The following is a 22,478-nucleotide window of genomic DNA, read 5'->3' as shown; positions in this document are numbered from 1 at the left end:
AGAGAGAGAGAAGTTTAAATGGTTAAATAACCATTTTAACCTTAAAAAAGCAAAACACTTAATTGCCAATTGTGTAGATGTTTGAATCTTGTTTACAATCACAGTACATTTTTTTATGGACTCAAATTGAGAAAAAAAAACGAAAACCCTAAACAACATATTTAACATAACTGTATGTCATGAGTTTAATATATTAATATTACTATTATTAAAAATACATTTGTAAAAAATGCATTTGATATTTTACAGGGATAAAGACAAAATATACTAAGGAAGGCAATGATAAAATTAAAAATTAAAAGATAAAAATCGGAATGCAAACCAAAACAACTAGATCTTCTGGCATTTAGACTTATTCTGAAAATGCTGGGTTGTTTTTACCCCATGGCTAAGTATTTGGACAGAACAAACCGTTGGGTTATAAATTACCCCAAATTGTCGTTACCCACCGATGGATTGAAACAACCAGGTGTTTAAATTGGCCAGATATGTAGCGGGTGATTGTTTAAATTGTACGCAATGTAAACAGTTAGATACTGTACACAGCTATTATTTCTGTATGTCACATCTATTAATCTTGCTACTAAAAAATCATAAAAAGTGAAACACAAAGCTACAGCAGTAATTTAAAGTATATTTGTTCTTGTTAGTAATTACTAATTCTATTTCATATTCCTAAAATTATATAGTATATTTTGCAGCGCAAATAACAACAACATTTCACTGTAAACCACAAACTTTCTTACAAAAGATGACTCCACACAGGTCTTATGTCAGCATCATGTCCACAGTCTTTTTTATAGATTGAAATTACCACCCAAAGTTAAAAAGCTCAAAACTCAGAAACTTTTCAAAGTGCCATCTAGCCTACAGAGATACACAGCATCTCCTATGGAGTACAAAGTTACTAAGAAGCTCCATAAATGCCAAAAGGCACCAAGATGCCTTCAAGCTTTAGAGCAATGCACTTGTTTTGCTCTGGAGATGGTCAGTATGTACCTTTATCTCTTTGAGACATCTTTTCATTCTGTGCTGTTCTTATCTTACTGTGTTTTCTTTTCATGCCTACTGGTGTACATTAGTAGCAGGCATTTTCAAAGCAAGGTAAATGGGAAATTAAACCACTACGTTTTACCCATTTGTCAACAAAAGGTTTTTTAAGTGAAATTTGTTAAAAATATAACACTATTTAATCGGATCACAAGCGTTACCCAATTTATTTTATTATATTTTACAAGGTACGGATCAGAATGAGTGATTGTTTTATTTTTACATTAATATATCTGTTACACTGTATGACCATTGTTTGTTACACTGAATGACATGCGTGGTTATTGTCATTGTTCCCATTTTTGCTATATTTTTGGTATTAGTTAAATTTGTTTTAATAATATTTCTAAGTAAATGATATGATTTGCACACAAAGCACTCAAATTTATTTTCGCTGTTAGCTGAATTGCATCCAGCCAAACTGTATTAGAAAGTATCATATTAGTTTTAAAGGGGTCATATGACACGGCTGAAACTAATATTATCATTTGTTTTAGATGTAATGCAAGGTGTATACACGATTTAATGGTTTAAAAACGCTGTATTTTCCACATACCGTGCATGTTTGTATCTCCTCTTTGCCCCGCCTTTCTGAAACGCGCGGATGTTTTACAAAGCTCATCGCTCTGAAAAGCGAGGTGTGCTGTGATTGGACAGTTAACCAGTGCGAAGTGATTGGTCAAATACTGCAAACGTATATAACTCCTCTTACCATATTTGGAACATCAGGTTCCTCTTAAATTGTACTGACAGCTACGCCCACATTACTTGCATATACATTTGGGTGGTCTTAAGTCAAATCATACCACGAACTGACATAGATTTGTGGGTGTGTGGTTACACGAGGCATTTCAGGCAGGTCTTTTGTTCAGATACTTTAATTTTTGCAATTTTACGTGTCTAATACATGCATGGGCAACTTATAACACACAAAAGACACAGAAAAACACATATTCGCGCCATATGACCCCTTTAAGGTTCAGACTGGTAAGTATTTGAGCATATCAAATCATTTCGGTCAGTCAGTCAACACAAAAATAATTCAACTTATCACAGTAATGTCCAAATTTCCAATATGTAGTGTCTTTTCATTAGTTGTCACGAAACGTGTGGGAGAACCCAATTGCAGGCAGCAGATGCGGGGTAACAAAAAGGATATTTATTGAAACCAAAAAACACAACACAAAAACCCACGAGGGGGTGTAAACAAGACCAAGTTATAATAAGGGCAAACAGGGACGTAAACTTACTAACACTAAACTAGACAACACTCGACATAGACTAAACTAAACACTTACTATGACAAAGGAGACAGTAACATCAGGCACAGGCAAAATGGAGAGCAGGAAGGCACACGACAGGACCGGTAAACACACGGCATGGAAGACAGCAAGACTTAGACACAGGGTACACGGCAAACACAATCAATGACCGACACAGGACAACGAAACATGAGGGCATTAAATATACAAGACAAACGAGGGATTACACAGGGCAGGTGAGGAACATTAGACACGAGAGGGAAGCAATACATGAAACGAGAGGGGCGGGGCCAATGACAAGACACGAGAAAACACATGAGATGTCAAAAACATAAACATCTCATGGCTTTCTCACATAAAACCTAAGGGATCCGTCCAGATCCTGCCACACGACTAGAAATACAGAACCAGGAAGGCAGGACCGTGACAGAGCCCCCCCCTTAATGAACACCCCCAGGTGTTCACCAAGGGGTCGACTGACAAGACATGACAGACTGCAACAAGGACAAGACCCAAACAGACATGGAAAACAAGACAAGGGGCAGACAAGCAATAATAACAACAGGGTTGGGGTGGGACAACAAGAATAACAAACATGGGAGGGGCTGGGGAAACAACAGAGTTCAAGGGGGGAACAGTTCTTATCACCGGCTGCGCTCGAGGGCGCGGAGTCCTGGGGGACCTTGGGGGGGAAGTCCTTGGGGGGACTGCCGACTTGAGCATCGGCGGGACAAGGCTGGGACCCGGCTGGAAGGCCGGCTGCTGCACCGGACTGGACATCGGCTGCATCGGACTGGATACCGGCTGCACCGGACTGGACATTGGACTGGAAACCGGACTGGAACCCGGACTGGATACCGGACTGGAAGCCGGCTGGATCACCAGACTGGGCACCGGCTGCTGCACCGGCTGGGATGGAGTCCGCGCTCCCCGCCGCTGCCTCTTTTTCTTCAGTTAAGCCACCCGCCTGGAGGTCGGCTAAAGAAAAGAGGCAAAAGGCACGGCTGGCTCTGGCTGGGACTCCTCGGACGTGGACCCCCAGGACTCACGTCTTCCCCGCTTGCCACCAAGGCTGACTGGTGGCGAGGCTGCAGGGGGTGAGGAGAGCGGTGTGGCGATGCCTATAACCCCGATCTGCAGGGGGTGAGGAGAGCGGTGTGGCGATGCCTATAACCCCGATCTGCAGGTGGTGAGGAGAGCGGTGTGGCGATGCCTATAACCCCGATCTGCAGGGGGTGAGGAGAGCGGTGTGGCGATGCCTATAACCCCGATCTGCAGGGTCTGACCCTCCTGTATGGCGGCCAGCGGAGATGGGTGGTTGTGTCGTGTTGAGACCCTGGACTCCGGTCGGTTCATGACGTACTGCCACACGACATCGAAGTCCAGCGGTCTCAACGACCGCATCTCTGCCCGCGACAGGGGGTCCCTGAGACCGGCGTTAAAAAGCACCGCCACCTCCTCCTCCCCGAAGACATCCTCCTCTGCGGCATCCAGGAACCTATCCAGATAGTCCTCGATGTCCGCGTTCCCCTGACGAATGCCGCAGAGGAGGCTAGCCTGGTGGGACCGTCTCATGACCATGCTGCCTACTGGGTTTGTAGTGGGGTCGGTCATTCTGTCACGAAACGTGTGGGAGAACCCAATTGCAGGCAGCAGATACGGGGTAACAAAAAGGATATTTATTTAAACCAAAAAACACAACACAAAAACCCACGAGGGGGTGTAAACAAGACAAAGTAATAATAAGGGCAAACAGGGACGTAAACTTACTAACACTAAACTAGACAACACTCGACATAGACTAAACTAAACACTTACTATGACAAGGGAGATGGCAACATCAGGCACAGGCAAAACGGAGAGCAGGAAGGCACACGACAGGACCGGTAAACACACGGCATGGAAGACAGCAAGACTTAGACACAGGGTACTAAGAACCCAAGCGCAGGCAACGGCAGTGAAGGGGTTAACACGAGACTTTAATAATAAATAATAAACAAAACACAAAACAAGGACCCGCGATGGGGTAAAACAGCAACAAGAAAATAATAAACAAGCACAGAACTAAGACTGACTAAACACAAGACTGAATAAACACTTGACAAACTAAACTAAACACTTACTACGACGATGACACAGCAACAACAGGAACAGGCAATAACAGCTAACGCAGGACGAGAACAAGGCAACTTAGACAGCACATAGCACACGCATACAGATACATATACATACATAATACAAGAGCACAGGACAAAGAAACAAGAGGGTATAAATAGGGAGAGACAAACGAGGGATAACGACACGGGGCAGGTGTGGGTAATCAAACACTTAGGGAAGGATAACGAGGAAACGAGATGGCGGGAACAGAGACGAGACACTGGAAAAACACATGAGAGGTAAAAACAAACATCTCATGGCCTTCCCACATAAAACCCAAGGACTCTGCCCTGATCCCACCACACGACTAGAATTTCATAAACAAGACGGTGGGACCGTGACAATTTCATTTAAGAGAGCACTGCAGATGTTCTAGATCATCTTAGGAAATGCTCTGAGTTTAGTTTATGCTTTAGTTTGACATGGTCTATTATTCTTAATAAGTTGTGTAAACTACATTGACATCAGGACTAGATTAAATTTACAGAAATGCTTGTCTCTTCTGTGTTTGTCTATTCTTTAGTCTCTCTAGTATATTGCAAAGATATCTGCTTATGATAATTAAAACTATTGATTAAAATGTAATATTAAAATATTGGCGTTAATATTAATTTTATGTAGTTGGCCTATATAATCAGATACAAAGTAACTAAGTAACTAACTACTTGAGTAGTTTTTTCATTGCATACTTTTTTACTTTTACTCAAGTAATTTTTAAAATAGTGAATTTTACTTTTACTTGAGTAACAATTTCTCTAGTTACTTGTACTTTTACTTGAGTAAATATTTTGGCTACTCTACCCACCTCTGCTTCAGTGAGATACAAGACCCTCCGCTTCACCTCCTGATCACACTGACGGGGATTATTTCTGCCATAACAACCGGCTGCCTGGACATTATCCCTTACAAAGTGTGTACTGTAATTATACCGTATGTTTACTGTATAAAGCCCTGTAGAGGATTCTGGGATGAGCTCCTGTTGATATGATCCTGAGATTCAGATTGGTGTGTCAGCAGTTTTGCTTCTGAATATTTGCTGTTGAGTTTACATCTCGACACTTCAGTTCATTATATTGTGTGTTTGTGTTTTCTGAATGAGAACATGCTTGAACCTTTGCAAAATGAGGAGGTTTTTGTGTGGGGTTTGTACAAGTTGGTGTATTGTTCAGAGAATGTGTTTATAGTTACAGAAAATGGCGAATGAGTTGTGTGTTAGCAATGGAGAAAAACTTCAAAATATTGAGTAATAATATTTTACAACATGTACATACTGTACTGTACTGTAAGGTTTGGTTTATGATTGATAAACAGTATGATTGACAGTACTGTTATTACTAACATGTGTAACAAAGGCACCGTAAACTCACTGTTCCAATAAAAGCTGATTCATTTTTACATGATTTGTTTTATTAGATTTCCACTCTTGTGTGTGTTTGTGAAGCCGTGCTCGACTTTAGAGTGTATTGGATTTCTTTCAATAACAAATTGTGTTACATGCATGTGCCTGTTTTAGTCACTGTACATGTTTCATGTCTCAGTCATCTCTGGAACCACGCACGCACGCACACACGCGCACACACACACACACACACACACACACACACACACACACACACACACACACACACACACACACACACACACACAAAAGCCCTGTCCCATTTAGCTCTGAAACGCATCTGATCCTTGAGTCAGGAGGAATATAGTTCAGACAGACTTGACTTTATCAGAATGAAACTGCGATTAGTGTGTGTGAGCATGTGCATGTGAAACAGTGGGAGTCTCAGTTATAACAGCAATAAACCTCATGAAATCTCTTACTCTTCCTGCCCGTTTCTCATTTCACTCCTATTTAGTCAAACGTGTCTCTGAGACGAAATGCCACCAGAAAAGACAAAATCGATATTATAATACATGTCTTAGCCTGTCACGACAGAATGAACACTTCATGAAGCCGATGCATATGAAGGAGGTACGGTATCTTCAGAGTTTGATGTATGGCTTTATAGTTGAGTCTAATATTAGCGCTTGGCTCCTCTCGCTCCTCTCAAATAACAAGTGGGATCAGTTTGTGACTTTGGACTTGCTTCATTCTGAAAGCCGGACAGAAAACAGATTGAAGTATAAGAGCGAATGAGAGCAGGTTGGAGGCAGAGGCTGAAAGCGGGACTGACGGATGGATTTCTCTGAGAATGAAAGTGAACACAGCTGCAAACAAAAACACTTCTTACGTGATGTGCTCTTTCATGGCAAATTTCACGTGAGTGTGGCATGTTTCAGTGTGTCTTTGAGAAAGCCTTTAGATATAGAATCGCTGTACATATCTTTTACTTCTTACTGTTTCTACCTCGCCGTTCCATTGGCAGTTTGGTAACTGTACATACAGTACAGCAGGTATTCATGTTGTTTGTACTAATGTTCCTCAAGTTTGAGCGCATGTTGGTGTAAGATGAAGATGGATGCCTTAGGAAATGTTACACCTCATAACACGCACACGCGTGTTCTCTGCAGTTGCTGGATCAGTTGCACTACAAAAAAAAGCTGGACTCATAAATAAAGACTTCAAAAACATATTTTACCTCATATCTCCACATGCCATTATTTCTTTGTGCATATGGCAGGGTATAGTCAATACATCCAAATGTCAACATACATACACTGTGTATATACTGTATTGACAGTGCGGTGTGTGTGTGTGTGTGTGTGTGTGTGTATACAGTATTGTTGTATTATGGAGTCATGCAGCGAGCAGAGAGTTCGTTACAGGAGCTGAAGAACAGCCAAACATCTCTGATACAGCTGTTTTAAACATGGTGATAGAAAGAGAAATTCACAAACAGGTTTCATGTTGTGTTGAACTGTGGTCTGTGGGAAAACAGCTCTCATGTCTGTACAAAATGAGCATGTCAAATGAGAGATTCATAGAGAGTGAGCTTATGTCTTCATAGATCATCATGTTTGAGGAGTGAACATTGCGCAATACATAGTACACATAGACTGGAGATTGATTGACAGAAGGATTTGTGTACAGTATGTTCTAAATGCCATGATCTTATGTGCATTGACATTCATTAAGAGTTTGGGGAGCAAGCCTACTGTATATCAGTCCATCTATAAACCGGTTAACATAAGAGCATGTTATCTGAACGTCCTGCTGCTCGTTTTATATCATGAACAAATGAACAAAAAGCATTGAATATGAACTAGAGATGCACCAATATAGCCTATCGGCCATTTTTCTAAAAACAGCCAATGATGAGGGTCGATATATCCTGTCCACCAAAAGAGGACAGAAAAATGTATGCTCTGTGTATATAGACGGTTTCATCGGATGCACGCGCTGGGCCAGTCTGTGTTTGTTGATCGATCTGGATAGTAATATAACTATTTATGTTTTGTTTCATTTCATTTATATTCATATTTTCTCCATTATTCATGATTGGAGTTTGGGTTCCTCGCCACAGCAGAGCAGTGCAGTGTTGGCTTGCTCACCGGGAGACTGCATTTATTTATTTATTCATTTATTTATTAGATATTATTTATTATAATGATCTTGCTTGGTCTATAAACACCATGCACTGTGCTGTGTTTTACCTTTCTGTGTTTTTCTTATTTGCTCCTGTAAAGCTGCTTTGGAACAATGCACATTGTGAAAAGCGCTATATAAATAAAATTGAATTGAATTGAATATTAATTTATGTGATGTAATATAAATAAGCAACAATTTGTTGATTTGTTGGCTAGACATAGGTTAAATGTGCTTGCTAATGTCATATTTCTTTTGCTTGTTATCAGGAATAATCTATTTTTTGCGGATGTGTACCTGCAGTGAAGTTTGGACCACAAGGGCATGCATGCGCAGTAACGTTTGTTTATGTTGTGGCTTTGAAACCGTCTATAAAACCTTTAGAAACAACACCAATTTGATGTTCAATATTAATATTGGTTTCATAAATTAATAACATTAAGAAAGTTAGGAAATATCATTTAGTTCATGCGAGTTAATATCACTACCAAACTGTGGGTGTTGGTAAATGGCTGTGGTATCGGTGGGGTTAATACATATTACTGTACAGTATTTCAGCACTATGTTGTGTGTGGTCCATCACAGCTCTCGCATCTCTCTCATATCTCTGTGTGATTGAGTGTACAGCGCACTACATGTCAATATAGGACATATAAGTCATATGATACATATATGGTGACTGCTGAGTTCATATGCCTTCCCATGTTGACTTCTCGGTGTGCACTCATCTCACTGGTGACAAACACACTCATTCACACACACGGCATCGGTTCATGTTGTGCCCTCCCCTCTCCCCTCAGCTCCTGAAAGCTCTCACTCCAGAGGAGAACACACAATGTCGGCGTGGTTTGTACTTCCAGGACGGCAAGAGACGGGTGGACTACATCCTCACTTACCAGATCAAGAAGACCAGCAGCTCCCGCTCGCGACGCCACACCACACGTCTCACAGACAACGCTTTCACTCGTACCCTGCGCCGCGGTCGAGGGCCACCCCTGCCCAAACATGACCCTGAAGTGGGCTCTCCTGCTCACAACATGGACCACCACGATGACGACAAGTGTTTACGGCGTGAGGAGTTTGAGAGTAACCTGTTGGAGATGGGCCTGGAGCTGGAGCGGGATGAGGAGGTATGTGTCTTTTTCTTCATCCATGCATTCCTGCGCAACAGGGCCTTTTGTGTGCCTTACATGTATGTCTCTTTTGGCTGAGCTCAGTTGATTTTACGCGAGCGCTCAGCGGGAAAATACACAAAAGACACATTGTCATGTTGCAAAGCATTAGATATGTCCTTGCGTTACAAAAAGCTGTTTTCAGCTGAACACACAGCCTCTTCTCTTTTACTACTTACTTAAATATTTGAAGTTCCTGAAACACATTTTTACTTTTGATTAAAGTATAATGATTCTTTTTGATTAACTTGAACTTTTAACTAAAACTCAAAACATTTTTTTTACTTAATTGAAAGATATAAATTCAACATAATTGGTCAAAAAGGATTTCCAGTTCCCAGCATGCTTTGTGAGACTGCATTAGGAGAGTGCATTTTAAAATATGATTATTTGTTTTTCAGCAATGTTAAATACTTGTTGGTATTAGTTTAATGTTCACTTATCTTGGACATTTAGAAGAGTTTGACATGTTTTTTAGTTTTGTGGGTGGTTTCCATTGTTTAGAAGATTGGTTCATGTGCTTAGGCTGTGGGACGCTACAAGTAACCTGTCACGTGTTATGTCACCAGTGAGCAATGACTGTGCTAATGACAGTTCTGAGATCTGTCTCTTCTTGCTCATTTTGGGTTGCATAAATCAAAGTATTTGATTTATGCATTTTAAGTCTAAGAAATGTGTAAAATAAAGAAACTGAGAAAATTGAGTGTAGTTAACTTAAAAATACATATGTACTTTAAGTAAGTTATGTCTACTTCATTTCATGAAAATGATGAATGAAATATTTAGGTCACACTTACTAAGTCTTGAACTAAGAACTGTAATTTAAGATTAATCAAACTTTTTTTGTTTCTTAAACCGAGAACCTCAAATTTTTTTTTGAGTAATGGCAACTTATCCGGGTTTACAGTGTGTTTGTTCCCAACAATAATTCCTTTAAAACACACACACACACACACACACACACACCACACACACACACACACACACACACACACACACACACACACACACACACACACACACACACACACACACACACACACACACACACACACACAAAACATATTCTTCACTTGGTTTTGTGTTGTGTGGTTTATTTTGTAAGTGGATTAAATTTCTCAGAGTGGGATCTGGGATCCACCCCACCGCACAAATAAAAAACATGTTACTTTTAACGTAAAAATCAGAACGGATCATTCTAATTTTAATGGAATAGTGCGTTGTTGATTTTCTTATTCACGTGCCCTCATACTTTTTCATCAAAATCTGAAAATATTCTTCTCTAATGATATGGGCAGAACATCTGTCTTCAACTGTAAGTCTGCTGTCAGCTACATTTCTGAATCAAACGTTTACTTTGACACATGCAATCAATTCACATTGGATAACTCAGAAATACTCACAATACTGAAGTAAGCGACTCCTGGTTCACAGGGACTTTAAATTGTTGCATTTGTGCGTTGATATTATATTTGTCTGTGTTTGAAATGTTTCACTATGCAATATATACTCCAACAAAGACAGAGTGAGCACAGTTCACTCACATTTGTGCCTCTCTCTGTTGGCTCCCAGTGAAACAAAGAATTGATTTTAAGGTCTTGCCCCTATTTATATATCAGAACTTTTATGTTTTTACCTCACAGATCACTCAGATCTTCAGACCAGTTGCGACTAAATGTCATAAAATCTCGTCTGAAATCTACAGGAGACAGGTCTTTTTCAGTCTATTCTCCAAAACTTTGGAACACAATGCTTCTAACGATTAGAGCTTCCCCTACATGAACTGCTTTTAAAGTATCAATTAAAACATATTTTCTCTCAGGCTCACTTATAACTTGGTTTTATTTTCGTATGTATATTTTTGTCAGTGGCAGTAGTTTGTGTTGTAGCAGGTCATTATGAATTCCTGTTGTTTTTTCAAGCTATCAGAGAATAATACTTTAATAATACCTTTTGTTTTAAGGTGCTATATGAATAAACATTGACCTTGACATGTACCCCTGCTTGAAGTCCATCTTAAATGAGCCTTGCAATATTTTATGATTCCAGCAATCGTCATATGCAATGAATATGGCAGGGTGTCAGCTATTTAGATGGGTCTTTTTTGGTCCTGGCTTCTAGACTTCCCCTGATACGTACCCCCTGCCCTGGAATCCTGGAGTCAGGTCTGAGATGTGTTCAGTAGTGCTCATGCTCCAACGTGATCCTTTTCTGATAGCACTGGCACTTCTTTTCAATCTTCTAATTTTCCAAAATTCCAAAAATCAAAGATTTGAGGCGTGTTCATAGTCGGAGTTGTCTTTTTCCTGGGCTTAGCTGTCAATTGATTTTGAGGTGTGTTAATACTTTTTTTGAGCAACAAAGATGGTGACCCCCCTGGGAGTTGGTGCCTGATAGGCCAGGGGTGTGCAGTCCTGCTCCTGGAATGAGCTGGAGCTTCAACCCTAACCAATCACACATGAACCATGGGTTTAGGCTTTGTTAAGACAAGTAGGAGTTTAACTCTGCAGGACAGTGGGCCTTCAGGACCAAGTTTGGACACTCTGCAAACAGGGAAAGGCGGTACTGATGTGTTTATCATGTTAGTGTAGGTGTATAGATGGTAATGTATATTATACTGGATAAAAGAAGTGATCAGAGATGTGGAGTAACAGTGATATTAGGGAAATTATCAAAATATCACAAATGTGCTTATTACACGGCTCATTTGAATGCTTGATTCTGATTGGCCAGTCGCGACATTCCAAGGGTTGTAACAACCGCTCAAAACTAATAACACCCTGTAACCCGGGGCAGGGGCAGTTTAATATTACACAAAAATTAATTATAAATATGTCTTTAAATAACATATATGATATTATATTTACAAATGATTAAACCAATTTGCCTGTTTGTGATGTTTGAACGTCGTTTCTTACTTTAAAACCGAAACTAAACGGCTTTTCCTCACGGAGTAAAAATGAGCTTGTAAAATATTTCAAATTCACATTTTATGTCCAGTTTTTTTCTCATGTGGCAAGTAGCCGTGTAATAAGCGGGATAATGCACAAGCAGCCGGGTGTTATCGCCAAATAAGCCCCTTCAGTGTGATACAAGACCCTCCGCTTCACGTCCTGATCAAACTGACGGGGATTATTTCTGTGATAACAACCGTCTGCCTGTACATTATCCCTTACATATCGCAATATTTAGCAATAACTGAATTATTATAAAAATTTCAAAAGTTACGTATAGACCACTCTGGATGACATGTACAACGCTGATCCAAAGCTGGTCCAAAAGAACTTCCTGTTTCAGTTTTTCAACACTACACAAAATGGTTGAACAAAATGCAACTAACAGAAAATTTTTAACCCAATCAAAATGTTAAACGATTATCATAAAGTTACAGTCATATATGTGAGATTTTTAAAAAGAAAGAAAACTGAAACCGGAAGTGCTTCTGGACTAGTGTTTATATCTTGCAAAGTGGTCTATAGTCTATAAGTTTTATATTGATGCAGATAGAAAAAGTAATATCGTATCGCATATCGCATTATTTAGCATGCTATCGCATTTTTCATTAATACCGCACAGCCCTACGTGATATTGTCTGTGGTACTGTTATACTGTATGTGTAAGCTTCATCTGATAGTCACATGTTATTTGAGGTCAAACACGACTGGGAGAGCATGAAATGCTGCTAATTATACATTTGGATGTTGAAGCACCAGAGGATGAAAAGTGGACTTCCTAAAGGCTGTTAGACATTATGGATGGTTTCATTGGACACACGCGCCTGGCCTGAAGTTAACCTCTCATCCGTGTTTGTTTATCGGCGTGGCTAGTGGCTAATAATATAACTTGTCACGATAGTCAAGGGGAAGAACCCAAGCGCAGGCAGCAGTGAAGGGGTAGCAAACAAGACTTTAATAATAAACCAAAAAACCCACGATGGGGAGCAAACAAGGAGCACAACCAATATATATAAACTCAAAACAAAGACTTCCCACGTGGGGGAAAAAACATAAGGACAGGGTCAAAACTAACACTCACATTACAGACATCCACAAGATATCCACAAGGTAAGGAAAATCCACTTGATCCGAACAGTCACACTACTTGGCAAAGACGAACGAGCACGGGACAATCGACACAAGGATATTATATAGGGGGACAGAGAGAGGATAATTAACAAGGGAACAGGTGTAGGGGATGAAACACTAATGGAGAGCTAAACAGGAATGAGAGGGCGGGAACAGAGACAAGATCAGAGAGAGTATATGGAAGGCCTACAGGGCCAAAACGCCTCTCTCCAAATAGAACCTAAGGCTTTGCCATGATTCTGCCACAAGACGAAGAAAGACATGACATGATGGGACAGAATCATGACATAACTATTTATATTTTATTTAATTTATATTAATTTATATCAATATTTGATTGTATTATATTTGTATTAAATAAACAATTTGTTGAATGGGTCGTGTACACATTTAAGTTTAGACAAGTAACGGTTCTTCTACTGATAACCCAAAATAATACTGGCTAGGCATAGTTTTAACTTGTTAGCTAATGTGCTTTACTTGTTATTTTTTTTGCTTGTTATCAGAAATAATCTGCAGGAACTCTATTCTTTGCGTGTACCGGAAGTGAAGTTTGGGCCAGAAAAGCACGCATGCGCAGTAAGGTTTGTTCATGTTGTTGCTTTGAAACCGTCTATACATAGTTGGGTTTCTTGTCACAGAGACAGAGAATGCACAACTGGCTCTTAAAGGGAATGGGAGATGAGACTCTGCACATTTTTCCCCAAACACACCCATGACTCATTAAGAGAATTTATATCATGCGCCTGGCAGGCCGACCATTTTTCCCATTGTTAAACAAGCAAAAGTGGCATGCCTTAAGTGCGCTTGCGCCTTGCGCATAGTCTTTATAATATTGATTTTAGTAAGGCCATGGTTAAGATTGAAATCATAGTGAAATCAGTGCTTGAAATCAAACCTAATCTCATAATTCAATTGAAACTTTAGCCTGGTTTTCACGGACAGGGAGACATTTCTTCCCTAAGAAGTAACTTTTTAAGAAGAGTTTGTCAGACAAATGTCAATTAAACATGTTCATTAAATGAAAACAAACAAGAAGAAAACAAAGGAAACAGAGAAACAGTGACATGATCTGCGTGGTTAGGTCTTCACACGAAGAGGGAATCTATGAGAGCTGAAGACACCTTTACATGTAGCAATACAAAGCTTGTAACACATCCTTTTCCCGGCCTACTTCCATTATTCCAATTCTTCAATCCAATGGGTTCCCAGGACAGTGGTGAGAAGTAATCCCTCCTGCGTGTCCCAGGTTTGCCTGTGGTCCTCCCCTGGGAGGCATCCTGACCAGATGCAGAGGAACAGAGACTGTCTTCCGGGTCCCTACTGGACGTAAAAGATTTGCATCCTGTCGCTCAGGGTCTATCCAGACACAATATGAAGAAATCTCATTTTTAGCCACGAGCTTCATACTGAAGGTCTGGAAGCTTTCGCCACTTTCTTTGGCCAAGGCCCGCCCAAGAGGCCATATGACTGACATGTAAAGCAACCAATCACGTTTCATTTTGTGCCGCGTCATGTTTAGAGGTGTGGAAATGTCCCCGCAGTAACAGACCCTTGTACATTCTTGAATGTGATGAATTCTTATTGCAACGGTTGTAAACACGACAGCTTACTTCTTAGATCAGACGGCTTCATGTTGTTTCCAGGTGGACCGTTAAAGAATGTGACGCGCACGTCTCCCGGAAATCTTGTGAAATTCAACCAATGTGCTGAAGTGTTTCCAGAAAAGTGTGCCTTGTGCATCAGACGTTTAGCCAACGGTCTGTGGGCGTGACGTCTGTGGCTGAAACTAGTAAGAAGTGTGATCTGGTGAGAGGAACACACTCTCAGGTCTCGACTTTTAAAAGTAGGAACGACCACATATATCCACCAGTTACCCAGTGGTGTCATTGATTCACAAGCATGTCGGCCAAGACAGCTCAATGACATTCAGGGCCTTCAGCCATTCAGGGCGAATCTTGTCCTCAGTCAGTTATCCATCTTTGGCTCAAGGTGCTCTGGTACCAAGTACACATATGGACCACCTTGTGTGTGAGCGTGGTATTCATTATGGCCAATCGCTGACTTGAGCCTGACTGCATGGCCACTGGGTGCTCTAACCTGCATACATGAAGTACAGATAGAGATATCTCTAGTCCACAGATACCGTGTATTGATATTTGTTCAGTGTACATGTGCGTTGTCGTTTCAGACCAAAACCTCTGGTGTTGGCTTTGTGAAGATTCACGCTCCATGGAATGTTCTCTGTAGAGAGGCAGAGTTTATGAAAATGAAGATGCCTACCAAAAAGGTACTGTTTGTAGAACATCCAGTGGAACACTTGAGAGAATCACAATGCATATTCGAGTATTTGTGATGCTGTGCTTTTACTGTAGGTGTATGAGGTCAAGCAGAGCAGAGGCGTGATGGAAAAGATCAACACATTCATCTGCAAACTGACGGACCCTCTTCATCCAAACGTTGAGGAGAACAGGTTACACAACGTGAAGCACCTCTCGTACCCCTTCTCCAGAGAAAAGCAACATTTGTTAGTTTCTTCACTTTAAATAGCCATTCATTCACATCGTAATGTTTAATAGCATTTTATACAGTGTACTGATAAACTTTATAGACGTTCCTGAAGCCCTACACAATCAACCTTTTTAAATCATGTCCAAAAGTTTACATCCTCTTAGTTTTTATGATGGTCTGTGATCAGTAACTGTTTGTATGTTTTGTGATAGATGTTAAAGAGTCCCTGGTTGTTTTTGAGCAGTAGTTTTGAATAAAAATCCCAACCAGAGGGCTATCTTAATATCTTCTTTTGCCTTGTGGAATATATGTATATTGCCTTCTTGAGCACATAATATAATAGCAAGACAGTCTGTACTGTTGCAAGAGTGTTTTGCTTCAAACATGCAAGTCTTTTTTTCAAGGTAAGTGAACAGTTTTGGTATAGCACAGCACATTTTACTCTATAACTGACTGTATAGAGTATACTCAAAGTATAACTCTATTCTATATTGAACAATATTTGATGTTTTACTTTGTTGTGTTGTTTTCACTGTGTTTATATTAAGAGTGGAAGTTTGCCTACATTTGTTGTACACACTTGTTTGTCTTAACAGGTTCGATTTGTCTGACAGAGATTCATTTTTTGATAGTAAAACAAGAAGTTCATTAGTAAGTATAATTTGTTCTTTTAATGTGCTTAATTCATGTCGTATGGTGTCATTTTAAAGTTTTATTTGGTTATTTTAGGTCTTTGAAGTTTTGAAGCGAACTAAGTGCACCAAAGCTAAATTTAGCATGGGTAAGTCTAAAGTTGAACATTTTCATCTATTGTTTTGCTTTTTCAGCCCATGTTAATTCACTAAACATTATTCATGAAATAATATAAATAAAATGTTGTTCAGGAATAACAAGTCTTCTGGGGAGCGGAGTTTATACGGCAGCTTATTCCTTACATGATGTAAGGAATTTCTCTGTATTCTTTTACTTGTTCTGTGAATCTTAAACTCTTAATCTGATGTGATACAGCTACATTATTTACATTATTGTGTGACGTTGTTTTGAATATTGCACACAAGAGTCACTATTGTCTTCATTACAGGGTGATGTTGACGGGGGAAACGCAGAGCCAAATGACAGAAAGGTAGGTTACTGTATTTACCTGTAGGTGTGTAGAAGTGCAGACATCAGCTCTTTGATGGAGTTTCTTTAAAGGTGCAGTGAACTGGCCATTTTTATCGTTTTATACTATTGTCTGATGTCTACTTATGACGTTCGCGTGGTTTTTACATTCAAAAACATCAAAATCAATAAGTAATAGGCTATTTTCTACCCGGGTTTTGAGGCAGGCTGGAGAAACGCTGGGTTTTTAAGGGTGGGCCGCATAAAAGACTTAGAAGTAAACGCCCACCGCTATGATTGGATAGCAGCTTGCGTATTTGACCTAGTTGGAGCCTTCTGTGAATTTGGTTAGACACGTAACGTTATGTAACTTGATTTTACTCAAATTTACGGACTTATTTCCCGGATGTGATGGCAAGGCTTTGCGTATAGTTTGTAAAGCCTATAGTTGTATGGTGTTTAGTGATATATGGCCGTGCATGTCAGCATTTAAGACCCGCGAACCGGACAGAAGATCACCGCGATCACGGGTCTCAAATGTTATAGTTTTCATGATAAATAAACAAACGGTAGACTCCCGGCCAAAATGACCCAGCACCAGAAACATTTCAAAACAGCCTCCATTATTCGCAAACGGTGGATAAAACCTTGAAAAATGATATATGAGCCCGCCAAATCACAGAGATGCCGATTACAAATATTAAAAATGACTGGAGGTCCCCAGGTAATACTATCAGGGCATATCAAGCGATCTCTAACAAAGCAATAGTGACGCATAGTACAAATATGTTTTACTCACATAAGATTGCTGCGCCATTTCTATCGGATCCAATATTGACGGCACAGCACTGCTTTTTAATTTTAGTCTCTCCGCAAAGACTTGTTCAAGGAATCTGTGTTGAAATGAAGCGAACAAATGCTCAATGTTTTCCCCACGTGAGCTGGAACGTCTTTAAAAATGAACTTCAACCACGCATTCCTACTGTCGGAATCCGAAGGAAGGTTATGCAGCGACTGTGTTCTTCCACAATCAGGCACCGCACAATATTTTGTGATCTTTAACAGCATGATGCTTACACTCGCTCTATCTGGTTCCGTGCAGCTTGTGTTCAGTACTGTCCTGCGCGAACCAGTGGGCGGGGCTCGAGAAGTAGGCATTGATATTCTTCTGTGGAGGCAGTGTTCAACCAATCTAGAGATAGGTGCATTCCAGGACCTGCCGTTCGCTGAGCCTCGTGTCAATAACAGTTGTTATTTCAGTAACAAGGGCGTTTTCAGGTCTGACACTTACAGGATGTTCGCTTGAATACAATTCCCTCTTATATAACAAAAGCTTGGGTTAAAATTGTGGTCCTAGTTTATCACTACACCTTTAAAGTAAAATCTCTTGGTTAAGCAACGACAATTAGTACATTTTGTTCAGCCAAACCCAAACCCTTTTGCACTTCCTTGTCTGCAAAATTGTTGAGAAGTTGAATATCCAAGTTATCATAGTTAACAATTAATATTGCTGCATAGCAGCTTCACAGAAAAAAGCATATTGATATTCTACATGTATGCCATATAAAACCCATGCCATAAACCCATGTGAAGGACATGTACTATAGTTACATGTATTTTGGTGGGTAAGTACACTGTAAGAATGCTGTACGGGCAAATTCTGTAAAATAAAGTACAATTGTCTGGATGTATGTCAGCAGTCCCCTGTCAGGGTTTGGCGGCAAGAACCCAAATGCAGGCAGGCAATGGCAATAAAGGGGTTAACGTAATATATATTTATTAAACAAGAGACAAAACAGAAACAAAACACCCACGAGGGGGTAAAAAACAAGACAGGAAAAATAAACTAGACTGGACTAAACTAACATAACACTTGACTAAACATAACTTGACAAACTAGACTAAACACTTACAAAGACTGGACTGGGATCTTTACACAGGAACACTGACTGACACGATACACATCCACAACGAAGTACAACTCACGAGCACAAGACAAAGAAACACGAGGGTATTTATAGGTAAGACAAACGAGGGATAATTACATGGGGCAGGTGTGGGACATTAAACACTCTGGGAAGGATAACGAGGAAACGAGATGGCGGGAACAGAGACGAGACACTGGAAAAACACATGAGAGGCATAAACATCTCATGGTCTTCCCACATAAAACCCAAGAACTCTGTCCCGATCCCACCACACGACTAGAATTTCATAAACAAGACGGTGGGACCGTGACAGTCCCCCAGAGAGCCAACCAAATGTGACAGTGGCAAGACACCTAAAATGCACAGGACAGAACAGAAAAGAATCAGTAGAGAGTCAAACCTTTTAAAATGATGTGCTCAATAAGTCATGTTAAGACATGCTATTTTATTTCTTTGACAACAATTTAACCAATTTAAACTTTTTATAAGTTAAGTTATCATATGAATTTCCTACTAAATTCAGTTTAATTTCATTTAAATTCAAGTGATTTGAAGTGACCATTTTGATGTAGCCCACGACTGCAGTCTGATCGTTGTTGTTTACATTTGTTGTCTGTTTCAAGTCTCGGAATTACTAATTGCTACAGTAATTCTGTATCTCCTAGAGTAAAATTTGAAGTGTTCGCTTTCTAAAGATATCTTGGTTATGTGTGTAGTCAGAAGGACTCATGAGCAGCAACCATTTTATTTTGGGTATGTCAAATTTTGCACAAACTCGTGTCGCCTGAATCGCCTCCGACTACCTTTGCATAGCAGTACACTTTTAAACATGAGAAACCACATTACAAATGATTTCTGCAACGTTTTATCCACTGCTCTGATGTGGCCACCTGAAATACTTTACATTGCAGACAGAAACAATGGCTATGTGAGTGCTCCTACGAGGCGAAATAGAAATAAAAATGGAGTGAAATGCAAAGGTTCACACAAGACTGAGAATGACATCCCAGGGTCCTCCTCTGCAAAGTATACTGATTGCCAATGTTCAGTCTTTTGAAAACAAGTTAGATGATCTCAGAACCAGGATAAGAGTCCAGAGGGACTGAGGTGGAGGGGTATGTTTCATGATTAATTAAAAATGGTGTGACCCCAGTAATGCAAACATTCTGCTGCATTCCCGCTTTTCCTAACCTGTAGCATTTAAAGGGCATGTGCAACGGTGTTTCATGCATTCACACTTGTTTATCATGTTAAACATGCTGTCTTCTCATGCTTGACACAGTCAACTTGTCAAAAAACGAGTTGGACGTATGACAAATTATTTCTGTGCTCGATACACTTCCCCAGCGTTCGTATAGGTTTCGGAACGTTTTTTTTTTTTACATAAAAGTTTCGTAACAACTTTTCTTAGTCCCTTATTGGACAATTCTCGTCCACGCGTCAACCCGCCAGAACTAGAAGAAAGAGCACACCCACGTGTCAACCAAGAGTGAGAAGAAAGAGCACGACCCCGCATCAACTAAGGAGAGCGGGAGAAAGAGCATGCGCACACGTAAACAAGCTGGAGCAAGAGACAGAGAGAGCACTGCCTTCGCGAAGTTACGCTGTGTTTGTTTGCTCACTGCATTTCAGTGATGAATGTTATATAAATGGTGGATATAACGCTGGATTTGGAGATGGTTTGAAACAGATAGATGGAGCGGTCCCAGCGCTTAAAGATGCCAAACTGAGTCATATGTTTGTGTTTTGTTGGCAATGGGTGCACACATGCTTTATTTCCGCGCCACTTTCTCTTTTCTTCAAAAGCGTTTGGGAGCTCACGCTCTCCTGGCATCTTCCGTTGCTAAGCAACCATGGGCCACGCTTGCTGTCAAGACGAGGTGGTTTTAACAAAGGATATATGGATTATATGCACTGAAAATACTTGTAATAACTTTGCTACTAGATTTATTTATGCCGTGATCATCTGTTTCTCCATCTTCACTGCGCTGTCTAAATTGCTCCACAAAATGTGAAGCTGATTGTTTTTTTTTTTTGTCACATGACCCGTGGTGCGTGTGCAGCATTCTGAAAAGTTGAAATATTTTCATGTCGATGCGACGCCGACGTGCCTAGAAAAAGGAGCGCGGTGCACCGAATGTGTGTCAGGACACCGAATGTGTGTCGGGACAGCGCCGCTCTCTAATTGACAGCGTTTGCCACGCATCTACATTTAAAATAACGAGTATTTGCGAGCAAAATACGCTAAACGCGGGGCTCATGTGGTGTGCTATGTGCTCGGTCGTGCAGTGAGAGCCACCGGGGACTGAGGACTATAAGCACCTTCGGAGAAAAATCGTGGTGAAAGTTGGTTGACTTTTGCAGGCATCTTAAAACGTACACCTCATGGGCTGGGATGCACGGAAAATAAAGTGCACTGTTACTAAAGTGTCTTTGTTCAAAAATAAATAATTGTAACCAATTAAAAAGTAAATAGAGGGGTCTGAAACACAAACCCAAACACTGCACCAAACTCATTGGTAGCTCATTGAAACATGTTTCTCATCTATTTCTGTGCGTGGCCACGAGCACACATGGGATCTTTTTTAAAGGGACACTCCACCCAAAAATGAAAATTCTGTTATGGATTACTCACCCTCTAGTTGTTCCAAACCTGTATAAATTTCTTTGTTCGGTTGAACACAAAGATATTTGGTAGAATGTTAGCAACTGAAAATTATTTGGCATCATTGACTACCATAGCAGAAAAAATTATAACGGTAGTCAAAGGTGACCCAGAATTGTTTGCTTTCCTAAATCCCCAAAAACATCTTTTGAGTTCAACAGAACAAAAAATATACAGTATACAATACCAAGATATAGAAAAATATAGCAATATAAACGTCTTTTGGCAGTTCTTAACTTTGATTTGACACGTAAAATAATTGGGCTAGTTTTCATTCCCTTTGGGCGGGTTTTGAGGGGTCATTGGGCTGCTTTCAGGAAGCTAGTTAGCAAGATCCCTGTGACCAGCAGCAATGACAAGGTAAGCTAATGTTTACATGATGACTAGCTAGAATTCTATATAATCTAGTTCAGTGATGGGATGGGACTATTTTGTATTTAAATACCTTTGAAAAAAATTAATTGTATTTTGTATTTAAATGTGTTTAATCTTAGTATTTTTGTATTTTTAAACTGAAATACTTTTTGCCAATCAACCTCCTTATTAGACTGCATGGATGGGCAGTGTTTCAAATACATCCATTTGAAATACAAAATACTATTATTTTGTAATAGTATTTTGTATTTAAAAGCATTTAATCTAGTATTTTTTATATTTATTTGTGTATAGCCTTGTTAATTCAAGAAATCAGCAGTCTAAAGAGGTTGATTGGCAAAAAGTATTTTGTATTTTGAAAATACAAAAATTCAAAGAATTTACAAAAAATTCTACTTCTGTAGTTATTTTGGGGAAAGTAACTCAAAAGTAATACAGGAGTCATGTAACGTATTACAATTCTGAGACAGTAATATTGTAAGGTAAATGATTACTTTTAAATAACAGTAACAAGTAATCTGTAATGTATTACAGTTTGGAAGTAACTTGCACAACACTGATCATCGCTTATCTCAACTGGTATGTTACGTTAATAATATTTTTGTCAGTCTTATTAAATACCTGCGGCGGTTTTAGAGGACGTCAT

The 22,478-nt window shown here is 39.9% G+C and overlaps 1 protein-coding gene across 3 annotated transcripts in view; it reads left to right on the top strand.

Moving 5' to 3' along the window:
* Window positions 1-22,478, top strand: part of LOC130552198 (anoctamin-1) — a 148,876-nt gene that overhangs the window by 71,716 nt on the left and 54,682 nt on the right. For 2 of the 3 annotated variants that reach the window (XM_057330387.1, XM_057330386.1), the window contains exons 3-9: window positions 8,796-9,125; window positions 15,444-15,542; window positions 15,628-15,779; window positions 16,360-16,414; window positions 16,493-16,544; window positions 16,648-16,703; window positions 16,845-16,886. In XM_057330387.1, the coding sequence (XP_057186370.1) occupies window positions 8,796-9,125; window positions 15,444-15,542; window positions 15,628-15,779; window positions 16,360-16,414; window positions 16,493-16,544; window positions 16,648-16,703; window positions 16,845-16,886 (786 nt within the window). Of the gene's footprint in view, window positions 1-6,574; window positions 6,730-8,795; window positions 9,126-15,443; window positions 15,543-15,627; window positions 15,780-16,359; window positions 16,415-16,492; window positions 16,545-16,647; window positions 16,704-16,844; window positions 16,887-22,478 lie in introns of those variants that run through there. The other variant, XM_057330388.1, reaches the window with a different exon arrangement.

The sequence above is a fragment of the Triplophysa rosa genome, linkage group LG3 (assembly GCF_024868665.1).
Source record: "Triplophysa rosa linkage group LG3, Trosa_1v2, whole genome shotgun sequence".
Classification (NCBI taxonomy): Eukaryota; Metazoa; Chordata; class Actinopteri; order Cypriniformes; family Nemacheilidae; genus Triplophysa; species Triplophysa rosa.
This window is presented reverse-complemented; position numbering and strand designations above follow the sequence as displayed.